General features: G+C 41.4%; 1 protein-coding gene across 9 annotated transcripts in view; it reads left to right on the forward strand.

Annotated features, from left to right (window-relative positions):
- Positions 1 to 12,579, forward strand: part of Ttbk2 (tau tubulin kinase 2) — a 124,447-nt gene that overhangs the window by 88,202 nt on the left and 23,666 nt on the right. For all 9 annotated transcript variants that reach the window (XM_021155967.3, XM_085834532.1, XM_021155971.3 and 6 more), the window contains 2 exons: positions 7,658 to 7,815; positions 12,104 to 12,320. In XM_021155967.3, the coding sequence (XP_021011626.1) occupies positions 7,658 to 7,815; positions 12,104 to 12,320 (375 nt within the window). The remainder of the gene's footprint in view (positions 1 to 7,657; positions 7,816 to 12,103; positions 12,321 to 12,579) is intronic.

Here is a 12,579-nt window from a genome sequence, read left to right on the forward strand (position 1 = left end):
GGTCTCCACTGTTGACATCCTCCAAGCCCAGCTCAGTGGTGAGGTGTGGCAGCAATAGCGTGTTTGTGGCCCATCTGTGTCAAGTGCTGAAGAGAGCAGGTCTGTGGGTGGTATGGTGTTCCACAGGTCTCTGTCTTCCTCCTGCACTGTGCTGCTTGAATTTGATTTGATTTGATTTGATTTGATTTGATTTGATTTGATTTGAGTCCTAGGCATAAGAAATGTTTGACCACCAAGTCATGCATCAAGCTAAGATGAACAAAAGACCACCAACTGCTCTGCCCTGAATGATAATAGGAACACCAGTACCAACAAGGTGTCTATTACCAGGGGATCAATCAGTTTTTAAGTCCTCGAGAAACAAGATTTGTTTTTTCTCCTCTCACTCGTGTATATGTGGATTTGTGTGTAGGGGCTGCATGTGGAGACCTAAGGCTAATATTGGGAGGCAGGGTCCCTCAGTTGACCGCAGAGCTAACCAATAATGCTAGTTTTAGCTAGCCCATTTGTCCCAGGGATCCCTGTCTCTGTCCCCTGAGCACTAATTACAGAAAGGCAATTTGCATGTGGGGATCTGAACTCCCTAATCTTCACACTTCCATGGCAAGCACTTTAACCCCTAAATCATCTCCCCAGATACATTTCTTAATGCTAGCACCTGTATTTTTAATAGATGTTGAGTTAATCGAGTCTTACATTGAGATTATTGCTTTTGTTCTTTGAACAGGGAATATAAGGAAAAAGTATATAAATATAAGTACAGAATCAAGCAAACAAACATTTTTTGGTTTTGGGGTTTTTTTTGTTTTTGTTTTGTTTTGTTTTTGTTTTTGTTTTTTGTTTGTTTGTTTGTTTTTGAGACAGGGTCTCACTATGTAACTCTTCTTTTTGTGGGACTTACTAGATAGATGAGGCTGACCTTGAACTCAAAAATCTACCTACTTCTTAGTCCCAGGTTCTGGGATACAGGAATATACCCATTAAGTAGAAGCTACACCAAAATGTCTTACTTCTTGATTTGGGGAATTGACAGCAATTGTGGGATTCTGTGATTCTGATAATTTCTGTTTCCTGGGATTTGCTTTGTTTGTCTGTCTGTTTGGTTTTGTGGTTTGGGGGTTTGGGGTTGGGTTTTTTTTTTGTTTTTGTTTTTGTTTATTTACCCCTCTTAGTGCTGGGGCCAACATAAAGCCTTGTCTTTGCTAAGTAAGTACTCTGCTACTAATCTAAGTCCCCAATTCTTAATAATGTGTGACTTAAAGTATTGAGGGGCTGCTTAAAGCAAAGAATGCTTAGTTAAAGAGTAATGAGGTAATAGGTGTTTAAGGTAGCACCCTCCACCCCAAATGTGGGACTGTGTTGGTTCTGTGGAGAAGAAAACTAAGAGAAAGAATGTTGCAAGCAGATGCTTAAATCCTGATGTAAGAAGAGGATTGAAATAAGAGCTCAATATCATAAATGAAGGGAATAAATGGCTTGAGATTAGGTTGGAGGCCAGATGATGTAGGGCTTTATAAACTGTTTCAAGAAGTTTGAATTTTATTCTGGGGCTGGTGAGATGGCTCAGCGGTTAAGAACATTGACCACTCTTCCAGAGGTCCTGAGTTCAATTCCCAGCCACCACATGGTGGCTCACAACCATCTGTAATGAGATCTGACACCCTCTTCTGGTGTGTCTGAAGACAGCTACAGTGTACTCATATACATAAAATAATTTTTTTTTAAAAATAAAGTTTTAATTTTATTCTAAGTGAACAGGAAGTCTTGAAAGTGTTTAAAAAAATGACAGCAATAACAACAACAAAAGAACCCAGGGATATGTTGATCTTTTTTGTGTTTCTTTTTAAATTTACATTTATATATTTATATGTAAGGAAGTTTACATACCAAAATGCATGTGTAGATCAGAGGACAATGTGTGGGAACCAGCTTTCTCTTTTTACATGTAGAATCTAAAGATCAAACTACTGTCAGGCTTGGAACAAGTGTCCTTATCAGCTGAGCCATTTCACTAATTCCCTGTTTGTATTTTAAGAGGATAGCCTTTCAGCTTTATGCATCCCAATAAAGCAAAGGAGACTTGAGTTGGGAAGATGTTGAGGCAGTGCAGTGGAAAGAAGAGAGGCAATGTGTGTCTAAGCACTACTTAGACTTCTTGATTATGTTATACACAAGTCAGTTTTTTGTGGCTTTACTAGGCAACTCTCAAGTGGTTTCCTTTGCATACAGGCTTTGTAGTCAAGGGAAGAGCAGGTATGGATGTTTGTCTAAAACACCTTGGCTTATGAGGCAGAGCTCAGCCACCCTGGTCAAGTTCTACTTGCAGTGTAGTGGCTAGGAAGATAGAGACAATGATGGCCTTGACTTAGATGTAAGTGTGGAGTGGGTCACTTCTTTGTCCCTACCCCTGTGACCTTCTCTCCTTTCATTCTCACTGTACTTGTGTGATTGGGCTTGATGTTGTCAAGTGTCATCCTCATCTTGGAATACCTGTGTGTCCTAACATTACTATCATTACTTAATTGATAACCCAGCCCAGATGTATAGGAGATTTTTTTTGGGGGGGGGGTGGTTTTTCAAGACAGGGTTTCTCTGTATAGCCCTGGCTGTCCTGGAACTCACTTTATAGACCAGGCTGGCCTCGAACTCAGAAATCCACCTGCCTCTGCCTCCCAAGTGCTGGGATTAAAGGCGTGTGCCACCATGCCCGGCTAGGAGTAATTTCTTAAAGGATTTCTTTATTTACATATTTTATGTATATGAGTACTCTATTTGCATGTAGGCTTGTATGAATTGAGAGAGAAGGTATTGGATACCATTATGGACAGTTGTGAGATACCACGTGGTTCCTGGGAATTAAACTCAGGACCTCTGGAAGAACAGTCAATGCTCTTAACCACTGAGTCAACTCTCTAGCCCTCAGAAGTAATTTCTTGAACTGAACTTTTAATTATTTGTTTGTTTGAAACAAGGTCTCTCAGTGTAGCCCTGACTGAAGTCTATGAAGACCAGGTTGACCTGGAATTCACAGAGATACCCCCTGCCTCCCTGCCTCCCTACCTCCCTGCCTCCCTGCCTCCCTGCCTCCCTGCCTCCCTGCCTCCCTGCCTCCCTGCCTCCCTGCCTCCCTGCCTCCCTGCCTCCCTGCCTCCCTGCCTCCCTGCCTCCCTGCCTCCCTGCCTCCCTGCCCCCCTGCCCCCCTGCCCCCCTGTCCCCCTGTCCCCCTGTCCCCCTGCCCCCCTGCCCCCCTGCCTCCCTGCCTCCCTGCCTCCCTGCCCCCCTGCCCCCCTGCCCCCCTGCCCCCCTGCCCCCCTGCCCCCCTGCCTCCCTGCCTCCCTGCCTCCCTGCCTCCCTGCCCCTTCAGGAACTAAGAAGGGGTCATTATGTTATGGGGATGCAGCAGGGTCTTTGGGTAAGCAAAAGTGGTAGGTAAGATTAAAGTATTTGAATTTCTAGCAAGGCACAGTTGTTCATTCATGCCTTTAATCCCAACACTTGGGAGCCAGAGGTAGGTGAGTTGAGAGCTGAGGGCTGGCCTTGCCTACATCACAAGTTCTAGGCTATCATGGCTACATAGTGAGACACTGTCTCAACAAAAACAAAACAACAACAAAATTTTTAAATTTCTTTTAAAATTCTTTTACAAGGTGAGAGAGCTTATGGAATTTTGGTCCTTAGCAGGCTAGCCTTCTTTGATGGGGAGGGGGATCTTATAATTTCTCCTTTTTTATTATACATTTTCTGTTTTTCTTTTAAAACTCAGCCAGTGTATGCTGACTTTCTGAAGTCTTTAGAGACAGAAAGTGACCAGGGATTATTTGGTGACAGTGATCACTGTGAGCCTCTGAAGGAGGTCCAAATACAAGGAGTTGGCTCTTTAGCTTAAGGCCATGCTGCCTTCTTCAGGGTGGTACCCTGGCCAACGAATTGATGTAACATAAATGGAAAATTGAGTTTCCACACAGGTTAGGAGTTCTGTACTCTTGACCAGAAGTTTTTGCTTAACAAGCTTCTATTTCAACATTCCCCTGCCCTGAAAAGGTTTTCCTAAAATCATGTAGGAACTAGATCAGATATTGAAGTCCCTTTTGGAATCTGGAATCTGGCAAAGATAAGGCTGCCAAGAAGTAGAAGGGCATTTGTTGCTTGTTAGCCAAGAGAGAACCTGGTTACTTTCCTTGAGGGTCTTTTTACCCTAAACTTCCTAGCCAACTTTACCTCCTATTTTCATCATCACCAATCCACAAAGTAACCCTAAATATTGCTACACAATTGGGGCACTGACTGCTTCCAGCTGAATGGGGTTTCAGTATACCAGTCAGTAAATCCCTCCATTGGGTCTATCTAGAAGATCTTTAGGAGTGCATCGTTAGTTCCAGTCAGACAAGAGTTATGTGTAAGGAGAAGGAAGCCCTTGCTGGTGCCTGGAGAGAGAATCGAGGAAGTGGGAAAGGCAACCAGAAGAAGCCAACACAGGATATTGTAATAATTGGGTTTTTTTTAACATTTTATTTATTTTATGAATGTGAGTACACTGTTGATCTCCTCAGACATACCAGAAGAAGGCATCAGATCCCATTGTGAGCACTATGTGGTTGCTGGGAATTGAACTTCCTCTGGAAGAGCAGTCAGTGCTCTTAACCTCTGAGCCATCTCTCTAGCCCATGAATATTTTTAAATGTCCAAGTCAAAGTCCATTAGAATCTCTTGATGGGCTCACAAAATCATTTGTCTCCTCTTTTTCCTTTGGACCCCAAGGCTAGTCTCCACAACAATGGACCCAGGATCTGCTTTCAGGCATTTTGATAGCTGTTGGCTAGAATCATTGAGAAGTTTCTTCCAGATTGATTCTAGAAAGAGAAAAAGAAATTTAGCCATCATTTAATTTTCTGATTAAGAGACTGGTGAGATGACTCAGCGGTTAAGAGCACCAACTGCTCTTCCAAAGGTCCTGAGTTCAAATCCCAGCAACCACATGTTGGCTCACAACCATCCATAACAAAATCTGATGCTCTCTTCTGGATTGTCTGAAGACAGCTACAGTGTACTTACATATAATAAATAAATAAATATTTAAAAAAAAATTTTCTGATTAAAATAATAGTGGGCCTGTCTCCATAGGCTGCAGGTAGATGCAGAAGTGAACCAGGGTCTGAAGTTTTCTGTCTGGGCAACAATTGTTTGTCAAGGAGAAAATCACTAATGAGATATGATTGGCTAAATACCATTACCTATGGATTTACATCTAGTGTTTGGGAAGTGAGCAAGCACCCTTGTACTGGTAGAGAAGACACCAATCAACCAGCCTTCAGTTATACATTCGAAGATCTTGGGTGCTGAGACCATGCAGGTGGCCGTTCAGTTTTCTTTTCCATTCTAGAGAAACACGTAGCTGTCTCAATCTTCATATGTAAGTTCTAATAACATTTCTAATAACATTTTCATTTTTTCATCCTGCTAACATTTTCTTCTATTTACTGATTTTCTTCATACCATAAAGCATAAAAACTAACAAATTTCTGATCTGTCATGAGAATTTTCTTCACGGGAGAAGACTTACCAATGTCATTGACAAACCAGAGTTCATTTTCACTGGAGTTCACCACGAGAGCCAGTAAACTAATTTTATTGGGCTTGCTTATAGCATCTGATTGAGGATTACTACCAGCAGTGTGGTGGCCTGATGGCAGCTATACTGGAAAGGAAGTCTTCACTCTGCGCATGATGGTGTCTCCTTTGTCTTCCTCTGTCTATATATTATTGCTCTTCCCCTCAGGGCCACCGGCAGTCAGGACAGATTTGCATACAACTAGCTGGGAGGAGTGGCTGGATCTTCTCCAGAATTATATTGGATACTCTTCTGTGAAGGACCATAAGTAGTAAACAAGCCTAGCTAAGAGCTTTTCTGAACAGACATTGCTGGTCTGGTTAAGATGCTACTGTTAGCCGGGCATGGTGGCGCACGCCTTTAATCCCAGCACTCGGGAGGCAGAGGCAGGTGGATTTCTGAGTTCGAGGCCAGCCTGGTCTACAGAGTGAGTTCCAGGACAGCCAGGGCTATACAGAGAAACCCTGTCTCGAAAAAAAAAAAAAAAAAAAAAAAGATGCTACTGTTTGGCTTAGAGGATAATGCTGTGGAATGCCACGTTAATAAAAGAAACCCACACTCAATCTTTGTGCTGTGCCTGCCCTGTGATGAAAGCCACCTCTAAGCTACGTGCTGGGCCCCTATGATTTAGGCACCTTTGTGAGTCACAGTTGTGTATAATTCCAGTTCCAGTGGAGCATGCCCTTTTCTGGTCTCCTTAGGTACCAGGCACACATGGTACTCATAGAATAAATGCAGGCAATTGCTCATACGCATAAAGGTTAAGATAAAGAAACTTTAAAACTACTAAAAACAGAAATCTCGAAAAAGTCAATGCTGTGTATCCTCCTAATACTTTTTCTTTTTGTTATCTTCTACTTTGCTGGTCTGTCCCCCAGAGGATGGGTGCAGTACAACTTCTGGGGTTTGCTCCCATATGATCGAAATACTCTGAAGAGCAGAGAAGCAAAAAATACGTGCATTTTTTTTAACCTGTTTGATTTACTAATGTATCACTAAAATAAGTCCCTTTCTTTTGCATTGAATGATCTTTGAGTTAGCCAAGCCAGTATTGGCATGGCACTCTGGGATAAGTTCATCCATTAGCTTGCACTTATTCAATTGAAATACAGAAATCAAGATCCTCAGGGAAATTCAACATATCACACTACAGATAAATCCTGTTTCCATTTTTTTTCAAATAGCAAATTGAAATTTTATATGGAGATAAGTGACACTGTTATGGACTGTAGTTTGTGCTGAGGATAAGAGGAGCCTTCATCCATTGGGTCCATGTCCCGTGACTCTTGGAAACTAGCATCAGACATCTTTGTGGGCTGCCCATGGATAGGTATTAAACCAAATTACTTTAGAAAACATATTTTAGTTAAATTTGAAAAATAATACATAAACATTTTGAAATTACAAAGAAGAAATAGAATATTCAAATTATTCAGAATCTCATTTTCATTGCTCTGTCTTGAATAATGTGCTTTAAAAATTCATTTTATTGTATATCCCAGTTTAACAAAAAATATGCTGCTTTAAACTGAATGTGGTAGCTTATACCACGTGCACTTCATCACATACACACAAGTAACAATAATGCTGATGAAAAGTTTTGAAAGAATTCATGAGAACCTTGATTTAGAAAATCCTGGGTGAGTGCCGGGTGGTGGTGGCGGTGCACGCCTTTAATCCCAGCACTTGGGAGGCAGAGGCAGGCAGATCTCTGAGTTCGAGGCCAGCCTGGTCTACAGAGTGAGTTCCAGGACAGCCAGGGCTACACAGAGAAACCCTGTCTTGGGGAGAAAAAAAAAAAGAAGAAGATGTCCTCTTTATAAATATATAAATGGCCAGATAAGTGGTTTACGTGAATAGACATGAGCATGCACACACACACACACACACACACACACATGTATGTATGTGTATATATTTGGTGTTTTCTTCTTTGAGCCATGGACTCTGAAGGAACCGCCATTATAAATCCTTTTAAAGGATCTTCTTTAGAGGAACGTGCCTGGATTGCTCTTGGCTCACACTAGTTTTTTTTCCTTTGTGGTTTAGCTTCTAACATCCGTGTTTGACAATAGCATCAAGACCTTTGGAGTAATTGAGAGTGACCCGTTTGACTGGGAGAAGAGTGGAACTGACGGCTCCCTGACAACCACCACCACCTCTGCCACCCCTCAGCTGCACACCCGCCTGACCCCTGCTGCTATCGGGTATGTCCTGCACAGCTCACAGAGTGGTACTTTTCTGAATGCAAGAACTTCCTTAGTCTGCTCTGAATCCCTCAACTGAAACATTCCCTTGAGTTACTCTTTCCCTCACTTCTGCTTTTGAGTTACTTAATTCAGGAAATACCTTCTGTGAAATGGGAGTTTAGAGCTAATGTGACTTGTTGCTCTCACAGTACAGTAGGTAGAGGGAACAACTTATATATATATGTAATATATATATGAATCTGGAAAGAATGATTTATAATTATTCTTTTTTTTTAAAGATTTATTTATTTATTATATGTAAGTACACTGTAGCTGTCTTCAGACACTCCAGAAGAGGGAGTCAGATCTTGTTACGTTTGGTTGTGAGCCACCATGTGGTTGCTGGAATTTGAACTCCTGACCTTCGGAAGAGCAGTCGGGTGCTCTTACCCACTGAGCCATCTCACCAGCCCTTATAATTATTCTTTTTATTTTTATGTTTAATTATGTTACTTATTTACTTTTATAAATCATTACTAACTTTATCATCTTTCTTGTCTGTCTATCTATTTTTGGTTTTTTAAAATAGATTTTCTCTGTGTAGCCCTGGCTGTCCAGGAATTTAATCCATAGACGAGGCTGGCCTTGAACTCAAAGATCTGCCTGCCTCTGCCTTCCTAACGCTGGGATTAAAGGTGTGCGCCACCACCTCACAGCATAGTCTTAGTGATTTCTAACTGTACAGTGCTTAAACTCGACTATATTGTTATTGTCTGGTGCCTGTGGAGTCTAGACGAGGGTATCATATCCCCTGGAACTGGAGTTACAGATGGATGTGAGCCACCATGTGGGTGCTGGGAACCAAACCTGAGTCTTCAGCAACATCAGCAAGTGCTCTTAACCTTTGAGCCATCTCTGCAGCCCCTGCTTTCTCTCTTTTCCATCTTTTTTCTTCTCATCTTCCCTTCCTTCCCTTTGGTTCATAGGTGTTAGGGATGACTGCAGGGCCTTGGGATATGCTGGCCAAGCGCTGTACCAACTCCTACCCTACCCTTTAGTGCTCATATTCCTGAACATGCCATTATTTGCTTGGTGAGGAATTGTTTCTCTCCTTTTGTCAAACTCTAGATTAAGAGAGTTTAGGAAGCCGGGCGGTGGTGGCGCACGCCTTTAATCCCAGCACTTGGGAGGCAGGGGCAGGTGAATTTCTGAGTTCGAGGCCAGCCTGGTCTACAGAGTGAGTTCCAGGACAGCCAGGACTACACAGAGAAACCTTGTCTCAAAAAACAAACAAGGGCTGGTGAGATGGCTCAGTGGGTAAGAGCACTTGACTGCTCTTCCAAAGGTCCTGAGTTCAAATTCCAGCAACCACATGGTGGCTCACAACCATCCATAACGAGATCTGACTCCCTCTTCTGGAGTGTCTGAAGACAGCTACAGTGTACTTACATATAATAAATAAATAAATCTTTAAAAACAAACAAACAAAACAAAACAATATGGAAGGAGTGAAAACTAAGGAATTAACTACAAAGGAGAACTGTATCATGAGGAAGAGAAGCTGTATGGAAAAGACAGGGATGAGTCCCCTGAAGTATGTGATATTGTAGAACAGGTGAGGAAAGCTGGGGACAGATGACTTTATTTCCTGAGGAGTAGAAAGGGGAAATATGAAGTGGAACTATTATAGGAGAATGATGGCTGTAAGGGGAGAGTTTGGAACATTGAGGGATCAAAGAATGAATTTTCTAGATTGTTTACCTAGAGTATTGATAAAGAGATCATTGAACATTGACCACTTAGGCAGAGGTAGAGGCAGGGCAGGAAACTAGAACAAGACAATTTATGCTCGAGCACATTGTTGCCTTGGGAGTACTTCAGAGTGGTTGCCTGAGAAGGTTTCCTCTCTTTTGATTGATTGTATGTTTTGTTGTTACTGTTTTGGGGGTTTTGTTAGTTTGTTTTGTTTTGTTTTGTTTGGAGACAGGGTCTTGTTATATCTGTCTGACTTGATTAGAACTTGCTTTTAGACCAGACTAGCCTTGAACTCACACAGATCCACTTGCCTCTGCCTCCTAAGTACAGAGTCTAAAGGTGTGCCTGACAAGGTTATCTATTTTGCTGTTCACAGTAACAGCATATGTCAAGACAGTCCCCTAAAGACTTCTTTTCCTATGTTTAGGTATTCCAGGTTACTTGTTAGAAGTTTCTTTGTTTGCTAAATCTTGTGTTCAGCCAGAAATATCTTTTTTTCTTTCCTTTTTAAAAAATATTTATTTTTATTTCTTTTATGTATATGAGTACACTGTTGCTGTCTTCAGACACACCAGAAGAGAGCATCAGATCTCATTACAGATGGTTGTGAGCCACCATGTGGTTGCTGGGAATTGAACTCAGGACCCCTGGAAGAGCAGTCAGTGCTTTTAACTGCTGAACCATCTCTCTAGCTCAGAAATATTTTTTAAACACTAGTATTTATGGAACATAAAGTTATCAGAGGCCTTTTGAGTCTAGTAACTGACTGATGACCAAAAAGTAAAAGGCTGTCATGGACTAGCAGGCTGAGTGATGTCAACTATATAAATAGGACCTGGAATTCATTCAAAGGAAATATATATAGCTATGCATAATAGCACACTCCTGTCATCCCAGGATTTGGAAAGAGCTCTACTCAATCCCAGTATGGGATCAAAGTAAGACTGTCTCTCGAAAGAAAGGAAAACAGGAGTGTTTAGACAAATACCTATCCCTATTTTGTATTTTTCTCATGTAGAACTATATGAATTCTGTAATTTCAGAATTTCTAGTTTCCCCCAAGGGGAAACTCAAGGGTTTTCTCCTCCTTTGTTGCCTGAGGGAGGCCTTACACCTGGTAGGAGCTTAGTGACCTCAGTAGTGAGAAGACAGTGAGTGCACAGTGCTCTTCCTCTTGGGCTTTCTTTCGTCTTATTGGTTGTTTGCCAGTTGGTTTGATTTTCATTTCTGTTTTTGTAGGGTTTTTTTTAACTGTGTAGGAATCACATCCTTTTATAGTTTTATTTTTAATTTATTTATTTACTATATGTACACTGTAGCTGTCTTCAGACACCCCAAAAGATCTCATTACGGATTTTTGTGAGCCACCATGCGGTTACTGGGATTTGAACTCACAACCTTTGGAAGAGCAGTTGGAGCTCTTAACCGCTGAGCCATTTCTCCAGCCCACCCCCTTTTTTAATAGTTTTACCACATCCTTAAAAAAAAAAAAAAAAGATTTATTATGTATACAGTGTTCTGCCTGCATATATGCAGGCAAGCCAGAAGAGGGTACCAGACCATACATGGTCACAAGCCACTATGTGGTTGCTGGGAATTGAACTCGGGACCTCTGGAAGAACAGCCCTTGCTCTTAACCTCTGAGCCATCTCTCCAGCCCTTGTTTTGTTTTATTTTGTTTTGTTTAAGAGAGAGAAAAAGAACATAAAATGCAGTTGTACAAAGATTGGGGATTGAGTTCCAAGAGGTGAAAATAATCAAAATACATTGAATGAAATAAAATAAACAGTGGTACACATTTCATACTAAAAAGTCACCTGACCCCTATTTATTTACTAATAACACTTAGTACTTCCCTATAATTGTTTTTATTATTGGCAAAAATGCCAAATTATTTTATTTTATTTTATTTTATTGATGAGAGCTTCATGGAAAATAGAACAGATGTTTCAGGCTTTTAAAGTAATTGTTAGCCAAGGTGGTGGTACACACACTCAGAAGGCAGAGACAGGAAGATCTCTGTGGGTTCAAGGCCAGCCTGGTCTACAAAGCAAGTTCCAGGACAGCATGGTTTACACAGAGAAACCCTGTCTTGAAAAACAAACAGACAAACAAACAAAAAAGTGATTGTCAAATCAGTGAGTTGTATTAAGATTTGCATTGACAATCATATTCAAATTTTTAACTTCTCCCAGTTTAAAAAAATGTTTCCTTTTCAGTATTAACATAAAATTAGTGTTAAAAGAGTTTTAGGTTTTATTTAACTCTTAATTATGTATAGACTTATCACTTAGAGACGAAAATGTAGTATAGTCTTTTTTTTGTTTTTTTTGTTTTTTTTTTGAGACAGGGTTTCTCTGTATAGCCCTGGCTGTCCTGGAACTCACTCTGTAGACCAGGCTGGCCTTGAACTCAGAAATCCTCCTGCCTCTGCCTCCCGAGTGCTGGGATTAAAGGCGTGCACCACCACGCCCAGCTCATAGTATAGTCTTATGGTAACTCTTTATCCTGGTCTTTGGAAGTTTACTGGTTTGCTCTCCTAACTTTTCAGAATTGCAAATGCCACCCCCATCCCAGGAGACTTGCTTCGAGAAAATACAGATGAAGTGTTTCCAGATGAACAGCTTAGTGATGGGGAGAACGGAATCCCTGCTGGTGCATCACCAGATAAATTGCCTGGATCTCTGGGGCACCCACGCCCTCAGGAGAAGGATGTCTGGGAAGAGATGGATATCAACAAGAACAAGATAAAGCTGGGAATTTGTAAAGTGTGTATTTCTTACATACGAAGTAATCTTTTTCTGTATACTTACTACTCTTCTCTTACTGATAGTTGAGACAGGGAGGAAGGAAAGAGGGGGGGGGGGGGGGGGGGAGACAGTCTTCTTTCTACCACCTTAGTCCTGGAGATCAAACCCAGGTCATCCTAGTCACACCAGGGAGGAGCCCTCAAATTGATTGTTCAATAGCAAGTGTTCATCCCCGAAACCATACATACACACATAACATCATATGGACCAAGCAGGT

This window comes from Mus caroli, unplaced genomic scaffold, assembly GCF_978045245.1.
Source record: "Mus caroli unplaced genomic scaffold, Mus_caroli_1 scaffold_2, whole genome shotgun sequence".
Classification (NCBI taxonomy): Eukaryota; Metazoa; Chordata; class Mammalia; order Rodentia; family Muridae; genus Mus; species Mus caroli.